Source organism: Siphateles boraxobius, unplaced genomic scaffold (genome assembly GCF_051911475.1).
Source record: "Siphateles boraxobius isolate OS27281-9 unplaced genomic scaffold, OSU_SipBor_1 35, whole genome shotgun sequence".
Classification (NCBI taxonomy): Eukaryota; Metazoa; Chordata; class Actinopteri; order Cypriniformes; family Leuciscidae; genus Siphateles; species Siphateles boraxobius.
Window position 1 is genome coordinate 35001 of NW_027508975.1, and position 21826 is coordinate 56826.

The 21826-nt window shown below is 37.5% G+C and overlaps 1 protein-coding gene and 1 pseudogene across 6 annotated transcripts; both read right to left on the minus strand.

The window, feature by feature from the left end:
* Nucleotides 1–704: 704 nt before the first annotated feature.
* Nucleotides 705–15104, minus strand: LOC143702207 (exostosin-1c pseudogene; annotated as a pseudogene). Of its 4 annotated transcripts, XR_013190406.1 has the most exons (4): nt 14102–14407; nt 7528–7799; nt 4236–4341; nt 705–3645 (listed from the first exon to the last, which is right to left on the minus strand). The product of XR_013190406.1 is annotated as an exostosin-1c pseudogene, transcript variant X2 (transcript). The 4 variants fall into 4 exon arrangements; XR_013190408.1 differs by lacking the exons at nt 7528–7799; nt 14102–14407 and adding an exon at nt 14587–15104; XR_013190407.1 differs by lacking the exons at nt 7528–7799; nt 14102–14407 and adding an exon at nt 14907–15054.
* An 841-nt stretch (nt 15105–15945) lies between these two features.
* LOC143702194 (putative thiopurine S-methyltransferase) lies at nt 15946–21617 on the minus strand. 2 transcript variants are annotated; one of them, XM_077195719.1, is made up of 9 exons: nt 21506–21617; nt 20621–20746; nt 18644–18736; nt 18429–18561; nt 16821–16873; nt 16669–16743; nt 16490–16575; nt 16346–16390; nt 15946–16237 (listed from the first exon to the last, which is right to left on the minus strand). In XM_077195719.1, the coding sequence occupies exons 2-9, from the start codon at nt 20713–20715 to the stop codon at nt 16119–16121; spliced, it is 699 nt and encodes a 232-aa protein (XP_077051834.1). In that variant the 5' UTR covers nt 20716–20746; nt 21506–21617; the 3' UTR covers nt 15946–16118. The 2 variants fall into 2 exon arrangements, with proteins under 2 accessions (XP_077051834.1, XP_077051833.1); XM_077195718.1 differs by having other exon boundaries at nt 21501–21604.
* Between the last annotated feature and the right edge of the window lie 209 nt (nt 21618–21826).

The following is a 21826-nucleotide window of genomic DNA, read 5'->3' on the forward strand; positions in this document are numbered from 1 at the left end:
TATATTTAATAAAACATAATAAAACATTTGGCAGTTATATATATATTTGGCAGTTATATATATATATATATATATATATATATTATATATAGTTATATATTACATAGTTATATATAGTTATACATTACATTTGGCAGTTATATATAATATATATTTATTAAAAAAACAATTATTTATTTATTTAAAAATATACACATTTATTTATAAAATTAATATTATAAAAACATCACATGAAATATGTTCATGTTATCCTTTTCCGGCGAGAGTACTTGTTTTATAAATATATTATATATATATATAATATGTAAAATATAAAAAAACAATTATATATTTAATAAAAAATAATAATAAAACATTTGGCAGTTATTTATAAAATAAATAAAATAAAATAAATGATATGAAATGTGTTCATGTCATCCTTTTCCTGCTACAGTATTTAGTCAAGCTACTAAATTATCAAGTTATACAATTAGACGATACTACATATTATGTCATGTGTAAAACATTTTGGGGTTGAATTTTCTTGCTAAAATGTCATCATGAAACTCATGCCACAATCCTCCCTGCCAGAGAATATAAAGCACACTTTTCCTGCTTCGACCTCCACGATGCAAACCGCCATGTTCATTCCAGTAGAAATAAAGTTTTTCATGAATGCTTGACTTCACATGGACCGAACACTGGTATACTGCTAAAAGTTTGGCTACGTTTTTTCCCTAAAACCTGTCGAGTGGAACAAGTCAACACATTCATCCACCACAAACAAGAGCAAACAAGCCCGACGCCATTCAACAGTTCGAGACGTTTATTCGTTATGCTCCTTTAAGACTAGCGCTTTATTTCACACACATTCTCTGAGGTAGTTCCTCCCTTCCTTTCACATATTTCTTCTCCATCAAAAATCTGTTTAACTCCGTTGGGTCATGTGTGCGTTACAAAACAATTTAGAAATGTGTGGTTTGACTCACAGAACAGCTGAGATAGGACTGTACTCAAGCATCATTTTATTTCTAGTCCTCTGAGAATAATTAAAGTTGAAGCTTTTGGTTTACACGAGCAGTGTAAACTGATCTTAGCTAAGCCCCGCCTTCAAATGTCACTGACCAATCCTGCCATAGCAAGTTTGTCGGGACTTGTGGCTTAGACAAAGCCTTGTCTGAAAGTTTCAATGTTTTAAAAGCTTCCTAGCAAGTTGTATCATGTTGTTAGCATGTCTTAGCAAATGGCAAACATTATTTAACATTTTGCTGGCATTTTTAATACATTGTTAGCATGAATTAGCATGTTGTTTACATGTCTTACCAATTGCTAGCCTGTTTAACGCTTTACTAACATGTTTTAACACATTGCTAATATGTTTTAACATGTTGCTAGCATGTTTTAGCACATTACTAACATGGCTTAACAAATTGCTAGCATGAATTAACATATTGCTAGCATGATTTAGCACATTACTAGCATTATTTTGCATTTTGCTATCACGGCTTACCAATTGTTAACCTGTTGCTATCATGTTTTAGCACGTTGCTAGCATGATTTAGCCTGCTGGAGATACTGACAAAATTTTGTCTCAGAAGAATAAAAAGCTTTGTCAAGCCAAGAGGAAGTTTAAATGCATTTTCTTAGAAAGTATCCAAAAATACGATAAAATGATGGTGACAAAAAGTTCCTAGTATTTTCTTCTTTAAATGCATCTTGAGACTTAAGTACATTTTCAGTATCACACTTCATTTCAGTCAATGTAGGAATAATATCCAATAATTTATGATCACATTTTACTGACAGCTATGGAAATATTCATTCATATTTGATGTTCTGTAAAGCTAGCAGCAGTAAGCAAGGGGGGCGGGGCTTAGAGAAAGCGCATTCATTCCGCTCATGTTTCGTGAATGAGAAATGTTGAGTCAAAGTCTCTTGAAACTATAGACTAAAAAAATATGGTAGTGTTCCTGAAGAGCATTTTTGAAGCCCAAAGTGGGCGGAGCCGGCCTTCGCCATCTTGGCCGTGCGTCACTCCCGAATAAACGAACATGTGCAGCGAGGCGGATTAGCTGAGGTGACGTGATGCTAACAGACAGCAGACAAACGGCTAGTAGTGACATCAGCGGAAATCCACCTGTCACTCAAGTCGCCACGCCGTTATTTATGGAGAACTTTAAGGCTTAATATAATTTAAATGGATGATTTGTAAAAAAAAAATCACCTCCCTCACAGTCGTCATGAAGGGTAAGATTAGCTATATAGACCAAAACCATGTTTTGCACCAGGCTGTAAACATGTTTTTTTCTTCTGTAAAGTTGGGCATTTTAACATGGGGGTATATGGGATTGAGTCTCTTCTGCAGCCGGTCTCTAGTGGCCAGTCGATGAACTGCAGTTTAAGTCACTTCAGTGTTGGATTGAAGAGAGAGACGGGAAGGTTGCCGCTTGGTTTAAACACATGTATAATGTATGACATAATCCCAAGAGAACACTTGATACATGTTGAGCGTTATTCACTCCTGACTCTGTTACATCAGTAACCGATAGCAGCGTCTCGTGTTCAACACTGAGTCACAGAAACCAGAAACTCACCTCTCATACTCCCGGTTATCCCGGTCACACCGCGCGTCCTTGTGCTTCTCCCAGTCCTTCCCGTGCCGACACGTGGTGAGGGACACGATGTCCTTCCCGTTGTGGATGTGATGCAGAGCGTTACGAGTGTCCGATCCGATGCCCGTCAAGTAACGTTTCCCTTTAAACATCAACAAGTACTTCCGGCGTGGCGGGACGGTGTTGCGCACTAGCCATCCGCGCTCACCGCCCTTCTGAGGGTGTTCTTTAGAAAACAACGGGATTGAGACGTCAAATCCCGGTCGGAAGTGCTCCGAATTCAAGCTTGCTTTTGCTAAAATAGCCTGTCCCATGTTAAATCCCAGATCCTCGGTGTAATTCGGCCAAGTTCCAGAATAAAGGTTAAAGATGACGTGATTCTTCCCGTCGTTCCAGAGCGGGTATCCGCGAATCCGCTCATCTACGTTCGGAACGAACTGCGTCGATAGCTGATCCCGGTCAAGCGTATCGATTCCCAACACGAATAGACACGCTTCCCGAGGATCCGACGTGTAGTAACGCGACTCCGCTACCGAGGTGAGGATTTTCCGATAGCTTTCCGACACTCGTTCGCTCTTCTCCGGCGGATAAATATAGACCCGAAAGGCGCTTAGAGCTTGACATCGCGCGAAATCGAAGCATGTTTCCATCCTGCACCGACTGTCCTTGTAGATCCCGGTCCACGCTTGGCGTCGCTGCCGAGGCGAGTCTTCCGGTCCTCCGTCATTTAACAGCTCGGCGTGTTCGGCGAATCCCGGGAGAAGATCCCGATCTAGCCAGTCGGGCCACGGTCGCACACCCTCTCCTCTCTTATACGCTAGGAAACCCAGGAGCCGGTCCTGTAGGTAATACAGCAGAAGCCAGCAGAACGAGCACAAGCCCAGAAGCACGTACTTCTTCCGGGCCTGCATGAGTCTCTCAGCCTCGGAGCGCCGGAGCTGATCCGGGATCGTCAGCGGGACCGAGACGAGCGGGACAACAGGGGCCGAAGCTCCAGCATTGCTCCGACCTCCACCTGTCCATCAATGCTAACCTCTAGCCTAACCTCTGTTCACTGTAAAAAAATATGATCAATAAGTTATGACAACATATGTTTTTACATTGCTTTAAAGGTGCAATGTGTAATTTTTAGCAGCATCTAGTGGTGATGTTGCGAATTGCACCCAACAGAAGTTACGGTGGCCAACAGGAAGTGATGTCCTGAGAGTAGCCAGTTAAACATGAGGTTTCTTTACAAAGATAAATTAAGAAATTAGGTTTACTTAATTATTCAGTATAACGATATGTTATTGCGAATATTATTGTAACTTGTTCATCATTGTGTCAGTGTTTTATTCGCTGACTTTAGCAGCTTCTTATCATGAAGAACAACATAATCACGAAACGCGTTTGTCTGTTCAGGGCCACCGTAGAAACATGTCGATGTAAGGGGACCCGCGGTGTGTGTAGACAGAAACGGCTCATTCTAAGGTAATAAAAACATAACGGTTCATTAAGTAAGTCTTTATACACCACTGAAAACATCGTTATGTATATGATATTGCATTTTTGTCAACAGATCCTCCAAAATATTACACAAAGCACCTTTAACTACATTTTTTTATTTCAATGAACTTAAGATTTTAAGACAACCAGGTTACTTACTTTTTAAGTTAAACCAGAAAAATGTTTTACAGTGTGTTCCCTGCGTCCGCTGGAAGTGTCTTCTCTCTCGGTGGTCCTTCTCTCTGCATGGCTCAGTGAATCCCCTCTGCAGAGAATCAAGAGCACACTTCAGTACACAGCCTTCTGTTCGTTTATTTCCACACACACACACACACACACACACACACACACACACACACACGACAGAGTCAAACACATGAGAACGTTAGCGAGAGAGCAATGCATCACGGATGGAAGCGCGGTGAAGTATGAAAGGACATACAGTCAAACCAAAAACGATTCAGACCATTTATTTTTTTACTAGTGTGTGCAGGACACTATAGTTCATTTATGTAAGTGAGGATAGCAAAATAAAGTAAACTGTGACATATTATACCCAAAATATTCTTCATACAGTGACTACCAGTACAAATCTATAAAGATTTGGGACCAAAAATTATTGGGACACTTTGAGCTGATCATGTTTTGCTGAAGTGTTTTTTCTTTAATAACTAATGCACCTTTTTACACCACAGACTGAACAACATGAAGCATTGCTTGGTAACTGGTTGAGCTAAACTGGTATTATCTAATTGTGTAGTTAAATTTAACAGCTGACAGATATTCAACATAATTCATGTGTGAGAGTCTAACAGAAGGACGGACAAAACCAGTGAAGTATCAACTGAGTTCATAACTCTGAGTTCTTGTCATATTTTATTACCATTTTCTAAACTATAGTGAATAATCTGTGATAATGTGAGAAATGTTGAAGGAGTCTGAATAAATTTTGGCTCAACTGTATTTCGTGCATCACAAATAGTGCATTTTTAAAAAAGCAGTGGTTGAAAACTGAACACGACTACCAGAACAGTTAATATTTGCATGCAATTAAGGCAATAAAATATGCATCATTGCATTACCGTGACAAAGTATTCAATAAGTGGCATTTTAAGGAAAAACAGCATTTTATGAAATGATTTTGGAGGATTTTAAATGGGAAAACAATTCATGTTCAAAATGTTTTGAGGAGAGATTTTTATATGGGCTACATCCATCCATCCAATAAAACTGACAGTGCATTTTTTAAAAAGCAGTGGTTAAAAACTGAACGGGACTATCAGACAATCTCATGTAGAGTACAGTAAATATTTGCATGCAACGAAGGCAATAAAATGTGCATCATTGCATTACATGACAAAGAATTCAATAAGTGGCATTTTAAAGAAAAACAAAGCATTTTATAAAATGATTTTTGGGGATTTTAAATGAAAAATGTTTTGATATTGCGTTATCTTGAGGAGAGATTTATAATGGACTACACACATCCGTTAAAAACTGACAAAATGTACACAATATTGTTGGTTTAACTTTAAATTAGGTTACCTGTTTCCCTTAAAATGTTGAGTTCATTGAAATTAAAAAAAATGTAGTTAATGCAATGAAGGAGATTGGTTAAATCAATGGAAACTCAAAATATTATGAAATCTGAACCACAGTAATTATCTAAATTGATCTGACAAAAGATAACAAATAATGAAAATAATTTTTTACAGTGCAATAGGCGGTTAAAAGTAATTAGAAAAGGGTCAGAAATGTAAAGTTAACTATAAGAAAACGTAAAAATGTAGGAATTTTACTGAATTACATACTAAAGTGAAATACTGCATTAAAATGATGCAATTTGTTAAAGATTTTGAAAGCATATTGCGTAGTTGTGCTTGTTGTATTTGTGATAATGCAGTGAAACATGCCAAATTGTTCGATATAATATAATTATAAAAGGCTCTCATATAAAGAAATTATCAACACATGCAAAAAAAGAGAACCAATGAAATATTAATAACTGATTATGTTGCAGTCAATGTATGCTTGTTGTTTTTCAATACATTTATTTTGCATAGTAAAATAAAACCTGTAGCTGTAATAATAATTTTGTCAGATAAATACCTTAAGTTAAGTGTTTTGTTCTTCCCTCATTTAAAAACCCTCATGTGGTGTTCGGGTCAATTTGACCCGGAGAAGATTTTCTTTTTCCCGAAAATACTAGTTAATGTTATCGCTTTGGACTGAAACTTAGTGACTTTGTTCCCAAACGGTATAACTAAATCTAATTTTTTTGTGTGAAAATTTTCTTCTTTTTTTTGTGGGGGTTTTGTTACCTTGTTACACTTGTGGTGTTCCCGGTCAAAAATGACTGGCCTATAAAAAATAGCTTATAAGTCACTCATTATACCATATTTTCACCCAATCTTGGATTCAATCTTTTTGTCAACAAGTTCTCTTTCAATTAGGACTGGTTTATATTTTGATTTGCATCTGAATAATCATAGGCCTCCTTTATTTGAGAGTAGGCATTTCATTTTTTGAGTAATTTCTTTTAATTTTTTGAATAATTTTGGAAATACTAAATAAAATCTGAATTTTTTTTTTATTGTTGATCACACTAGTCAACTTAACATTTTCACCAGGAATTTTGTTTGGAAACTTTTTTTTGTAAAAAATATGGCACATAGTCACACTTGTGGTGTTCCCGTTCAAAAATGACCGGCCTATAAAAAATAGCTTATAAATCACTCATTATACCATATTTTCACCCAATCTTGGATTCAATCTTTTTGACAACTTGTTCTCTTTCAATTAGGACTGGTTTTATATTTCTGTTTGCATCTGATTAATCGTGGGCCTCATTTATCTGAGAGTAGGCATGGTCAAAAATGGTCACAATGGCCGACCATTGAAAGTGAATGGGAGAGACTGAAAATAACAGACCAATTTAGTTTTCAGGAGCATGTTCATTATTTTCATGTACACATATGAGCATGTGTGCTTGCAAACATCGAGCCCTTGGACCTGTGCATGTATCGATACATTTATACACACCCTACCCAGACACACACACGTTAAAACACACAAACTTTTTTGAGTATTACACACATTCTTTTCCACAGAGAGAAATTAGATCCTACCCTAACCTGCATCTAATATACATTTATTCATCTGACATTACCACACACACACACACACACACACACACACACACACACACACACACACACACACACACACACACACACACACACACACACACACACACACACACAAACTGGCCGTGACTGCAGTGACCCGGCTTCAAAATAATCTTTCTTTCATGTTCTTGTTTCATCACAGCTTCCAGACAAAATATTATGACATTTTGTTTTGGAACTGTGAGGTTCTCACACAGAACTAGACAATATTTACAAATATACATCATGTGATAGCACAGGCATATATAAATGCCTCACAGCACCTTGCTTTCATTCATTTGTGGCAGCACAATGGCAAAGCAGCTCTCTGCACATGATGTTATTCATCAGATTTTTGACTCAGAAACTAGTGAGGAGGAGGAAATGCAGGATGCATCTTGCAGTGAAGATGTTTCTGAAGAGTAAGGCACCACTGAATCGGCTACGGAGCTTGAAACAACTGATGAGGAGCAGTCTTCCAGTGATGAGGGCCCAGCTGAGGTTACCGTTTCATTCTGGTCAAAAGATGGAACTTTGTCCTAGTCTTCATCCCCACCTATGAGGCAAGGCAGGTTTTCTTGTCAACATGTTCATGGAGACGAAGCCATTGAAAGAAAACATGGTGACAAAAAGATTGAATCCAGGATTGGGTGTAAATATGGTATAATGAGTGATTTATACGTGTTTTTTTATGGTCCGGTCATTTTTGACCGGGAACACCGCAGGTGTTATAGGGTTTTGAACACCACATGAGAGAACATACATAATTTTCCTCATATTTTGAGGCTTTAATCATACTTTTCAGGTCATTAAAAACAAAAATCCCCTCCGGACGTCACTCTTGGCCACTTCTGTACACAAAAGGCCAGTTCACAGCTTTAACAAAGCAAAGCAGTGAGTTTCTGCACAAACTCGGTGTTATTTAATAACTTTAAGAGTTATCATGAGGCCATGCTTGATTTAAAACTGCTGCATTTAGTCTAGTGGTCTGAGTCGGTTCTGCTGTTTTCACACACACACTGCTGCAGTGTTTGCAGTGAACATGAGCTGGGTTATGATAGCATCTCCAGATGAAGAAGTGAAAAATAATGCAGCTTTAGTAAACCTGAACGAGAGCGCGAGCCGAGACTGAGGCTCTGTTGGGTTAGTTTGTTTGCTTTACCTGTGTGTGTGTGTTCGTGTGTGTGTGTGTGTGTGTGTGTGTGTGTGTGTGTGTGTGTGTGTGTGTGTGTGTGTGTGTGTGTGTGAGTAGCTCATGGTTTCTATTGCCAGGATACACACAAAGACAGCTTTCAGTTCTCACCTGCTCTTTTGCTGCTCTTCTGCTGAATTCCTCTAATTTCTCTCTTTACACTGTCTGACCACTGCAAGCGCTAACTTATCTACAGCTCATAAGTATATACAGTAAAGGGCCTGTGTGTGTTATGCATGCACGCTTATGGAGATTCTGCCTGTATGCATTTCTAATATGTGAAGGTGATGATACACAGGGCAACTTTTAGTGCTTGGGCACTTTCCCACTTTCCCAACAAATTTCTACCTGGATAATTTAGATCGGTCGTGGGCCGTGTCTCATCTCCGTTAATGCAAGATTGCCCAGCAACATTGCTCACCTTGACAGGTAGAGAATATAATGTTAAACGCAGTGAAAGTGTGTGTGATGTTCACGGTAAAGCTCTGCTCAGAAACACTGCAGGCCAAGCACATATTTGTCAGGAAACAGATGCGCAGGATTCCATTACAAGCGGCTCATTATTAATGCATGACTCCCTTAGTTAGGACATTGATTTCCCTTCTTTCCTTTCGTTTGGCTTTTTATGCCTCACAGGTGAAGTAAATCCCAATTTGAACTAATCTCGAATATGAACTGCAGTTTAGATTCTCATTTGCATCAGGATCAATATATAGCCTATATATCAGGGCTATTTAACTAGCATTCGAGGGCCGGATTATCAAATCGAAAAGTTGCGGTGGGTTGGTTTGGGGGTTTAGCTTATTTATTGAAACATTATTTATTGAAACATAACAGTTTCAATAAATAAGCTAAAGTAAACTTAAAAAAAGTATTGTATTTACTTGGTAATGTGGTACCAAACAGTATGCAGATATACAATACCATAATAAATACAAACTTGATAATTAACAGCTGTGTTGCCAACAACTATTTGAGTTTAAAGATGTACATTTTCCTGTAATATTCCATAAATTATATAATATAATTATATATAATATGTTGAATTATATTGAATTATACAGTAAATATAATTCTTTTTTATTATTTGTATTATACCGAGGACCAATAAACCTCCAGGAGAAAGCTTGGGTCGCTCTGCCGAGATCCACAACAGCAATAGAATAACTTTCTTCCCGCGGCACATAAAAAATTTAATGAAATGTCAAAATGATAACTCATATAGAAGCGTATAGCTGCAAAAAGTAGCTGTACTTTCACCCCCACAAAACAACAACGGCACACAGTGAAACACAAGGAAAGACAGAAAAAAATGCAGATTAAAATCACTCTCACAAATAAATTGCAAATTGTATTTTTTGCAGTTAAATACGTCTGCCGTATTTTCTTCTATGCAACTCATTTTGTCTTCATATGATGTTCAAATAAATGATTTTTTTAATGCAACTATCTGTTTGTTCCTCATTCCCCAATCCTGCGTCTGCTGACAGAAGGAACTGCTTTCTCTCTCGTTTCCTCCTCCTATCTTTATTCTCCTCATCCATCAGCTCTCTGTAAGTCTCCGACACTCGTCCCGTACATCACAGCGGGTTTCGGATTCAGAAACGGGCCGGAGGCGTGTAATGAGATCGAGATGCGATGGCATATTGCTCAATCAGAAAACAGCTGAATAAGTGAACACAGTCTTCCAAACTTTCAGTGATCTGTCTTCTGGACACTTCATCAGCTTTTCCAGAACGAGTGTGTTGCGCTCGGAGAAACTACGCTAGTGTGTCCTCAACGGTTGGCAGTGTTCGTGAGCGTGGAGAAGGACAGCGAGCAGGTGATGGAGCAGTTGCAAGCCGTGTGTGTCGGTTTCTCACATGATGAGTGTGTGACAGCTGGACGTGGAGCTTATCTTCCACTACAGCGAATAAATCAGAACTGAGCTAAAAAATCCTGCTTGGAGAACATGTCATCCTTACAACTGCACTGTTTATAGCTGCATATTGTTTTGCTTCGAAAGGTCAGAAGTGTGTTTTCTGAATGATGTCAAACAGGTTCTCAAACACTCCCCTATCTGCCATTGGTCAAGCAAACAGTTAGTTCCGCCCCCAAACTCACGCTATTGGCTGAACCGATGTTGCTGTGTCTCCAAAAGCATCGTTAACCAACTATGGTCGCAAGTTGGCTTCGGGAAACACACTCCTGTTCATGTTTCTCACACAAACTATGCAAACTGCATTTTTTGGGGAAATCGACATAAACAAAAATGTTGTCTCTGCTTATTAAGTTTGGATATTGGAGAGTGCCATGAAATCCGCAGCATTATTCAATGTGTTGACGTAATTTCCACTGAAACAGGAAGACAGGGCGGGGCATATCGAACAGCTCCTCCCCTTTTTGGAAATAGCCAATAGCGTTCAGTTTGTATCACAGCTCTGCGTAAAGCCGCAGTTTCCTCCTAATCTCTAACCTTTCTCCTCCTAATCTCCTCCATATCACTTTAAAACATCATTCTGTGCAGAATTCAAATGGACCGATATGTTTTCTGGTCTTTAGCGACTCGATCATATGATTCGCTCTGTGCTGTCGTGTCTCTGGACTGGAGCTGCGGTGGTTCGCGTGACACTAACATGAACCAGACTTCATTCGCCCCAATGGAGAGCATATCTACACTGTCTGAATCGTTCCCTATCACCTTTACAGTGCACTATGTGCCATTCACCATGTAGAATATAGTAAATGTGTGAACAAGTGATTAATTTCAGACGCAGCTTCAGCGTCTGTTTATAATGTAGGGGGCGGAGCTTCAGTTTTTATAGAGCATTTGATTGGACAGAAAATCTGATGAGAAGCTGAAGTACAGAGTGATGTCATCGTTGATCCATATTTGCAGAAGTGAAGACTAAGTTCTGAATGCTTATATCTTCTAAATGTGAATTTTGTCATTGTTTTGGAACACAATAGCTTATAGACTACAGTAAACTGCTCACCTAAACTGATCTGATTGGTTACAAGGTAGTTTGTGACGTCAGAAACACCAGCGATTTCAAACCGTGTTTTTGAGACTGTCTTTGGTTCACTGCAGTTTTAAGGAGAAAATACTCAGCAATGCTGTCGACTTATGAATTTACACATGATTTGTCTTAAAGCAGATTAAAAACACCACATAGACACATAAACAACATTAAAAGCTGGATTTTCACCACAGGGGGACTTTAAAATTTGATTTCATGGGGACTTAAAAAAATATATTACACACATAATCAGAGTTACTGTTATTAATATATTCTAATATATAATATAATATTTTATAATTTAATTATTTTGTTATTTTGATTAACAATAATTTGATTACAAATATAGTTGCATTACATTTGTATTTTTAAAAGACAGAATTCATATTTTTATTCATCAACGGTGCAATAAATTGACATACGAGATTTTAAATTTACAAAACAATTGTTTCAAATAAATGTTCCTTTGAACTTTATACGCATCAAATTTTGTATTTATCAAAAATGTATGACAGTTTCCACAAAAAAAAGAAGCAGCACAACTGTTTTCAACATTGATAATAATCAGAAATGTTTCTTGAGCAGCAAAATCAGCATATGAGAATGATTTCAGAAGGATCATGAAAATATTAAAATAGAAAATTCCGTTTTTACACTAATTGTCCAAATAAATAATAATTTAAGATTAAACCCCAAACTTTTTTTGCATACATATAGTATATTTACTTATTATTTATATTAGATTACAGGACACTATTTGAAGGGAAAGTCTTGAAATGTTGGTGTCTCTCCAGTCTTAGGTGATTTAGTGTTAAGATGTTTGCTCATTAACACTCCTGTTAAAACGCTTCTCTTGCATGATGTTGTTCAAATAATTAGTTCCACATCTTTAACTACTAGTTTTCCATCCTGGCTTAAGCTGGATTTGATTATAGCAGCACGAGGCCAGAGCCACTAGCATTATCTGCTGGTTATGGCAGACTTCTCTTTTTTATAGCTTCAGCTGCCCTGAATTGCAGCGTGTAAAAATAATGTTAGCGGCAGCTGATGTTGGAGAAACACAAACGATGCGGTGAGGTGGGAGAGCCGGAGTTAAAATTAAACCTGAAAGTCTGTCATTACAGGTCGACTGAGACTGACGGGTCATCAGCACTGGCTCTGGAGGAAACACAGACCCAGATCACTAAAGTCTGTGTAATTTCAGAGCTGAGGATGTTTAAGAAAAATCTGACATGATGTTCTGCACTAATCTCTCCAGTAGAGCCAGGATTGGCAGATTGAAAAGTTGTTTTGGTTGCTGTAAAAAGGTGGTTATTATGTATGATGATGGTTGCATCTTCTTGAACACCCGCTGCTTGCTTCATGTGTTAATTTATGAACAACAATAATTACCAGCAGTCTTGATTAATTATGTCTAAACAATATGCTCGTCGCACACACGCCACGAGGGCTAATTATCCTGACAAACTGGGAAGGCCTGGACAATCTGAGGTTATCAGAACCGTATGAGCTTTAAATGTCATCCTGAAAAACACTCACGCTCCTCCTCTCTTTACCTTCCTCTGGCCCAAATGAAGTCATACATTATGTTATATGACTCCATGCAATAGAGTTACGAGAGCCTGTCAAAAGAGCCGAGATTCCAGACGTTATTTTCCCTGCAGGGATTGACGCTTCGTTCATGTCACATGACACTCAAAACGACACGAAACAAGAAATCTGTTTATAAGCTAAACTCGTGTTCCACAAACCCATCCCAGCTTTCATCGAGCTGTTGAATCTTAAACACTTCTTGGCATCTTGGGATGTAATTAAAGAGCTGTGATGATCCTGCGATAACATCTGATCCTGTCTTCAACACTACATCTCTTCAACAGTGCTCTGATTATTTGTTATTAGCTTTGTTTTGTATTTACGGTGCTTTCATTATAGATTTCGTCTTATTATGTCCAGTCCTATAACTAACTAAGAAAAGAAAATAAAGAAGAAAAAAAACTACATAGGCCTTCTGCTGTTAATCCATTCTGTCATGTATGTGTAAATAATTAATATCATTAAAGTATATTATAATTAAATAAAGTGTTTATACACACACACACATATATATATATATATATATATATATAATTTAAAAAGTTGTATATATATATAATATAATCAGAGTGTAAAGTATATATGTGTGTGTGTATATAAACACTTTATTTAATTGTAATATACTTTAATGATATTAATTATTTACACATACATGACAGAATGGATTAACAGCAGAAGGCCTATGTAGTTTTTTTTCTATATATACATAAACATTACTGAATTTAAACTGTCAAGAATTAATGACTACCCAATGATTCATTTAATATTTAAAAAGTATTTAAAAAGTATTTTTTTGTATTAGTAGCCTAGTCTATATTAAGAAATATACGGTTTTGTAATTTTTATATTCATTAATTATTTTACTTAATATAATGCTTTTTAAATATTATATAAAACACTACTCAACATTTTATTCTCACTCAAATTATAACATTTAAAAATTTAAATCTCTAAATATTGGTCATGTCTGCGCAGTTTATACTTAATCAATATTTACCATTGCTGCATTTCTACTTGTTTACATGCGACGCTCTTGTTTTAAATCTCGCGCAAAGGTCGGATTAAGTGCGTTACCTGTTATTATGACGTCGGTCCCTCGTTATGGCTTCATCATCATCATCATCATCATAATCATCATCATCACTCCCGATACGAAATGCTTCCTTCTCTCTTCTCTCTGTCAAATGGCTCTGCTTGTTTTCACCAGCAGAATATTACGGGATGCACACACCCTCGTGTCACACAGACCAGCCCTGAACCGCAGCGCAAACCCCGTCTCTCTCTTTCTCACACACACACACACACACACACACTCGCCTCTGAAGCGCGTGTCTTCTCGCTTTACCAGCTCAACAAGCTGATTGAGTTACAGAGAGACTCGCGCAACCGGGCGCGCGCGTAATCTCACACCTCCTCCCTCTTCCAACTCTTGAATGATACAGAAGCATATCTGAGCAAATATTAATATCCCATTCGGGCTACAATTATCCCGAGGCTGGTTTGTTTGCGTTATCGCCTCCACGAGGCGTTGCTCCGCGATAATAATGTGGGTTTCTTACCTTAATTGCGCGTCAGATCATGTGGATGAATGAGACTGCACATGTAGTCATTATTAGCACTGAAACGCCAGCAGACACGTTCATATTTTAGCGAGCTGGTGGATGAGAGCTGTCGATGCCTTGTGTATGAAATATGACAAGGAAACAATGGTCGCAGTGCCCTTGGGGTGGATGCAGTGCGCGCGGCCGCAAACACTGAAGTTCAACCGGAATAGCGTGATATTGATTATTATTAAAAATCGCATGAAATCATAAGCATTAATGCAATGCAGATGCACAATGCAACGCCGTTATATTGTGCATGACAGACAGAGCCTCACCCCGAACTTCAGCATACGCTCAATGTTTCTCCACAAATCCTGTTCATTCGCACCCGAATCCCCAAGTCAAGCATCTCGAGCTGTGGGTTTGTGTTGAGGCGCATTGATATTCCCCGATACAGCATCGGTTTATGGGGCTACATTGTTCATTTTCTCGCATCCACAACATTCCAGTCGACCCCGCCCCCCGGCGCTCGTGATTGGCTGAGAGACTCGGGGCGCTTCAGCACGAGCTATATTTAAAGTAAACAGGCGCACATCTGGCCAGCGGTGCTCGCGCGGGCAAACTAACTATTTACTAAAGTGTTTGTGTTTCATTTAAAAAAAGAGAGAGATCATAACATGGTTGATTAGAAATGAGAGTCCTAATCTAAAATCAAATTCACACAGCATTTGGAGCAGTAACGCTTCTGAGGCGGCATTTAGGTTGCTTATAAGAGGCATATAAATGCACGAACACAGAAATTAAAACTGCATACATTGATACTAATTCAGTCTGGCTTTTAAGGCAGCATAGTGTCTTCTTTACACTGATTTTCGAGCATGCATGGAATAATAATAATGCCTTAATTTTTCTTTTCTGATTCCCTTAACCGTTCTATTAACATATATTTCAGTACCTTTGAGCTAGATATATTTGGAAGAAAAAAATGCATTTCTTCCTGCCTTAAAAAGTAATAGTAAAGTTTTTTTATACAATAAAATAACCGGATAATTAAGATTCATTTTGAGTTTGAATACTCAATTAATATTTAATGAATATTATTCATAATATGTTCATAATCTTTAAATGTTTATGATGACTAAACATAACTGTGTCTTTATACTTTTATGTTATTCTTAAACTTGTATTGCTATGTTTCTTGTTGTATTAGTATGTGTGCACTGGAAGTGTGTGTGCAAAAAGCTCTGAGATTCTGATCAGGAAAAGCTCAAACTACTGCCCTCTCGTGGCAAACTCAAAACTCACATCACTCACTCTCCACTGCAGCCAGACACTAATCCAGTTATGAAATAAACACAAAATATTAGAAAAATATAGAATTAATGATTTATTAAAATATTTGCATTACGTTCCAAATATGAAACTTTTAGGTAACTTTTATGAAAATAGAAAAAAATGCAATTTGTCTTCCATTAACCCGATGCATTTTTTTGTTGCATGAGGTAATCTTTACTTCGTAATCACGCTCCAGCTGATTTAGTGATTGATCACTGGGCTTTTGGAGAGAGAAGGTAGAGTTTCTCCGTCAGTGAATCCAGTCCCCATGATTTGTGCCGTTCCTCAAAGCTGTCTATAGCCTGAACTAGTTCGATAATGCAGAATCCTCCTGAAATATGACAGACACGGCAATGATTATTGGCTAAAACGATCTAGAAATAAAAGAATAAATAACAAAAACATCTAAATGAAATAGGTAAGATGACCAAAAACTCACCAAACATATTTTTTAAATCCTCTTCTGATACAAAAAATGGTGGACCTGCATGTCAAATGTGGCGACAGAAGAGATCAAACACTATAAATAAAACACATATGCTTTATAATGAATAAAAATAATGAGTTTCTTTCCTAACGTTACCTTTGTACAGCTCAGGATTGTATTCCACTGTGTCCACCAGATATCTGCAGTCATTGTTCATTAAAGAAACCATGAGAGTGCCGTACCTTTGGGATAAAGAGCGGATCTATTCAAATACAATCCCACTTAAACCATAAATAAATAAATGGACGTGAAATGTTGATTTATTTAATACGTACTTTTCCCTGTCACATGGGTTTATGGCCACCAGTCCTCCTCGATCCCAAATCCCTCCGAACTTTCCTGCAACGGCACTGTGAGACAAAGAGAGACGTTTAAATGTGCTTTAAGTTACATTTTACTATCTAAAATAAGAAAGTATAAAACGCACCTGGAGAAGTTGAATAAATCACACTGATAGATGGAGATCTTTCCATCTGCGCTCTGAGAACAAGGAAAATGCATTAGTTGGGAGAGCGTGACACAGAAACATCACGGCGTATGATCATCCGTCTGTATTAATCTGAGGAAAGCCATCATAACAATACAGCGCATTCATTTAAATGTGCGAGCAGCCTTTGGTAACTTGCATGTGCAAGACTCTCTGAGTCATTCGCTTCCAGTAATTTTACCTGTACTCGTCACAAACATACTGGTTTACAGCACATTTACTGCACTTTGTTATTATTTCTAGTTATTTACCTATAGAGGAAAATTAATAGGAAGTCTCGCATATTCAAATGTACTTTTTAAAGTGTTATTTAAAAAAAAAAAATCTTTTTGAATGAATGATTCAATGTCTCACTCATAAAGACTTGTTTTCATTACCGGATGAATCAGCATTTTTGAACGAATCTCTTGAATGAACGACTCAATGTCTCATTCATAAAGACTTCACTTGTTTTCATTACCGGATGATTCAGCATTTTTGAAAGAATCTCTTGAATGAATGATTCAATGACTCACTCATAAAGACTTGTTTTCATTACCGGATGAATCAGCATTTTTGAACAAATCTCTTGAATGAATGATTCAATGACTCACTCATAAAGACTTCACTTGTTTTCATTACCGGATGAATCAGCATTTTTGAACAAATCTCTTGAATGAATGATTCAATGACTCACTCATAAAGACTTGTTTTCATTACCGGATGAATCAGCATTTTGAACAAATCTCTTGAATGAATGATTCAATGACTCACTCATAAAGACTTCACTTGTTTTCATTACCGGATGAATCAGCATTTTTGAACAAATCTCTTGAATGAATGATTCAATGACTCACTCATAAAGACTTGTTTTCATTACCGGATGAATCAGCATTTTTGAACAAATCTCTTGAATGAATGATTCAATGACTCACTCATAAAGACTTGTTTTCATTACCGGATGAATCAGCATTTTTGAACAAATCTCTTGAATGAACGATTCAATGACTCACTCATAAAGACTTGTTTTCATTACCGGATGAATCAGCAGTTTTTAACGAATCTCTTGAATGAATGATTCAATGACTCATTCATAAAGACTTGTTTTCATTACCGGAAGAATCAGCATTTTGAACAAATCTCTTGAATGAACGATTTAATGACTCACTCATAAAGACTTCACTTGTTTCAGTACCGGATGAATCAGTACCGTAGACAAGTGTTTTTATCCAAATTATAAACTTTTTCCCAGTACTTCTGTGATAATCTGAATGATTTTAAGACTGTAATAATGATCCTATGTGATTGAAAAAGACTGTTCGTGAAGCGGTTTCATGAGAACTGCTCTCTCTGGATCAGCGGCATCGCAAACGTTGAATGTTCGCTGTGATCGTACTAGTCAAAGGTTTAATAGATTTAGACGAATTGCTGTCATTTAGGAATAAGATCGCGTGGGTGTTTGAATCGAGGTCGGCATCTTTAGCAGATAGTAACTCGATGTATGATTTATGGGTCCTGTAACTATCATTGGAAAACACTAAGGATGACAAACTTGAGATCTTGAGATACCTTGAAAAGCTTTGCTCCGGGAATAGCTGGAACTGCTTCTTCATTATAAGCAAGATCTTGTTCTTCAAAGAATTGTTTAATTCCTTTTTCAGAAATTTCAACTCCAACAACTGTGTGACCCATATCAGCCAGCCTGAGAGAAAAATATGAATATTTTAGGGAGCGCTAGAAAGATTTATAACATTATTTATTGAAACAGACTTTAGACCTCGTACCATTTCATGTCTACAGACTTTCCACACAGTGGGAAGAAGAATCGAATCTCCTTTCGTCCACATGCAACTTTGTCCAAGTTGTTTTCCAGCAACCTTCCAAAAAGTATAAAAAAGGTGGATGGAAACAAATGAAAGTGAGAGATTCAGAGTAAAACAATACATTGATAACATTTTATGGCTCCTTTATACATTTATGGATAATTCAAAATGAACATTATTTATTTGTAAGCAACACATGATGGCATCTAAATCATGGAGTTATATGAGATGTATTAAAGACTAGGACCTATTATGCCCTTTTACACTCTTGATGTTGTTTTCAGGCTCTACTAGAACAGGTTTTCCTGCTTGAATGTTGATTATTTTCCTCATATTCTCCATTGTTGCGGCTCCTCTCTTCCCAGTCTGTCAGTAACGCTCTGTTTACTTCCTGTCTCTATGAAGCCCCTCCTCCTGAAAAGCACACTGTGCTCTGATTGGTCGGCTGGATCAGTGTGTTGTGATTGGTCGAGCGCTTCGAGTGTGTTTGGGAAATGTCCCGCCCCTTACCATAACCGCCAGTTTAACACACTACTAACTGAAGGCGGGCATACCCTGTGCGAATTTTGTCCGATTTTGAGCCGAATTCTGACTCGTGCGACTCTTTTTCGGGTCGGGCCGATTTTCAGCTTTGTCGTGCGTCGTTTGTCGTGCAGTGTTCGTGCAGTATACAAGGGGAAACGAGAGGCGATTAACCTCTCCCGATCGGCAATCGGATGGTCGGATGAATTTCTGGCATGTCAGAAATTTTGGTCACTCCTCGTGACTATATCGCACAGTTGAAGCAGAGCTACGAACCGATTGCCCTAAACTCAGTGTTTTATCCCTCACTGCGCCTGCGCCAAAACAGAGTTTAACCATTTCAATCTGCAGAAAGAAAAAAAAACGAAAAGAGGGAACTCTTTAAGTTCTGTAGTTCAAACTAGCTACAAATTACTGTTGCTTACCTCCAGTTTCCCACGTCTTCCAAGCTGCGATGTAGCACCGTGCCTCTTTTATTAATTTGTTAAACAATGTTTTTGAAATAAACCTGTTTTTAATTTTCATTGATGACTAATTATTGCAGTGTTCGGACACATTATAGACTGTTAATACAATTATATGCCTATAATTCATTGTAATCGACCTAAATGTTTTAGACAATTTTCAATGAGGATCCTCATTGAAATTTGTCTAAAACATTTAGGTCGATTACAATGAATTATAGGCATATAATTGATTATTATTATTTTATTATTCCTCGTGGAGTAAGCTTATATGTAATATTTTAGTATCCGCATTCCTCACAGCGCATTGCGGTGATGTGCTGTGAAATTATTGCGTGGCAAATTAATTATAGCAGATCAATTTAATAATAAAATTAGCCTTCCCTAATACAATAATACTAATAATAATTTAATACATAAATTGGAAGTGCTAAATCATCTTGATATTGATAGCTGATGCTTGTTTTGACAATATCTCTCTGGATGATATGGTCAAGGCGCAACCCAGCACGGGGGTTTATCCCACATATTTCACACGTATAGTGTGAGCAGTCGCAGCTCGACGTTCGGTCCGTATAGTGTGAGCACATAATCCTGAACTTTGGCTTTACATCGCATGCGATTTACTCGTTCAGTGTGAATAGGTACCTTGCTGAAATCGCACAGACATCGCACAGTGTATGCCCGCCTTACCTCAACCAGGCCCCGCGTATGAATTATTCTGCGTATTAATTATTATAATGAGGAATATTGTGACGTGTTCGTTCCCGGAAGAAACTCAAGACTACAATGGAGGCGTTTCAGGAGTTCAGAGACACTGACACTGATATAGAGAATCACTGGAGCTTTCTCATCCTCAAACAGCAACATTACACACTGAAGATGGAAAAGTATGATATGTCCTCTTTAATATGCATGATTATAGTGCCAGTAGTGATAAGTGTGTGATTACTTGTGCACTTGAGCTCTATGAAAACCAATCTTTCCTTCCTTCCACCTGTCCTCCCACTCGGACAAAGCCATGACCCGGTTCTCCTGAGCGGACATCCCTCTCTTCTCTCAGGGTAACAGACAGTTGCTATGTGCAAATAATAAAGTGCAAATTAGACATAATCATGCATAAGTTAATAGAGCAAAATAATATAAGCATTAAAAAAGGCTTTCAGTTATCAGATTCATTTGTCAAGTTAGACAGGTTGCATTACATGCACTCATACTCAAAAAGCATGAACGAAACTATGCAAGATAAGGAGAATAACGTCATCCACACTACATGAACAAGAGGTTCCTGAATAAAGTACACTTCTACCTGTTCTGCATTTAAAAATGCTAAATTTCACTATTAAGTCTATGTCATCATGTTAATAATGGTGTATAATGTTGGGTCAACACAATTCAATGTTTGATTAGTCACTTTTGTGCCATAATCGTTTTTTTGTGAGGTCACCACTTGATTATGTTAATGTATCTACTATACACTACATTAATTACCAAAACTGTTACAAAAGAACCAAGGCTTCAGTGCAAAATCACATGATCTAAAATAATGCAGAGGCACAATGACAAAGCATAGTGTATCATGTCATTTTTGAGTTGTTACTTTCTGTTCGTGCTAATAATGACACAATATTACTATGACCTTGATAAATTCATCATCTGACTGATAAAGACTATCATTGGCCAATAAAAACATTAATGTTAGACAACGTTAAATCATTTTCATGTGTCTTTAAAAAAACACGGAGCATACTCAGCCAGAACAAGTTAATCAACATTTAATTCGAGTCTGTAGATGACACTGTAAATGTTTGATAAGATTTCTGATTTGTTACCTTACTTTTCCAATTCAGCGAGCAAAAGTGCGGCTTCTACCGTGATCACTTTCATAACAGGAAGAGTGTGTGCGTGATGGGCGTGGCTTCCAACATTACGTCACACGTCATAGCATTTCGTCACTGGCTGTCTATAGGATCATAGATATACATGCATAGACGCATGCTATTCCATCTGGCATATTCATGGTTTTCAAAAATACTCTCTCTTAAGGTTCATTATCTTCTCCTGAACATGTTACACACCTATTGGTATTTATCTCAAGCAATGTCTTACAAAATTTCTCTATGAATCCCAAAACTGTTATTTCTGGATTTTTTGAAGC

Coding starts and splice junctions, on each gene's coding strand:
- LOC143702194 (XM_077195719.1), bottom strand. CDS start 20,715: ATGTCCGCTCAGGAGAACCGGGTCATGGCTTTGTCCGAGTGGGAGGAC. Junction 16,744..16,820: donor GATTTATTCAACTTCTCCAG/GTGCGTTTTATA, acceptor TTTGTCTCACAG/TGCCGTTGCAGGAAAGTTCG. Junction 16,391..16,489: donor CAATCCTGAGCTGTACAAAG/GTAACGTTAGGA, acceptor TTTGACATGCAG/GTCCACCATTTTTTGTATCA.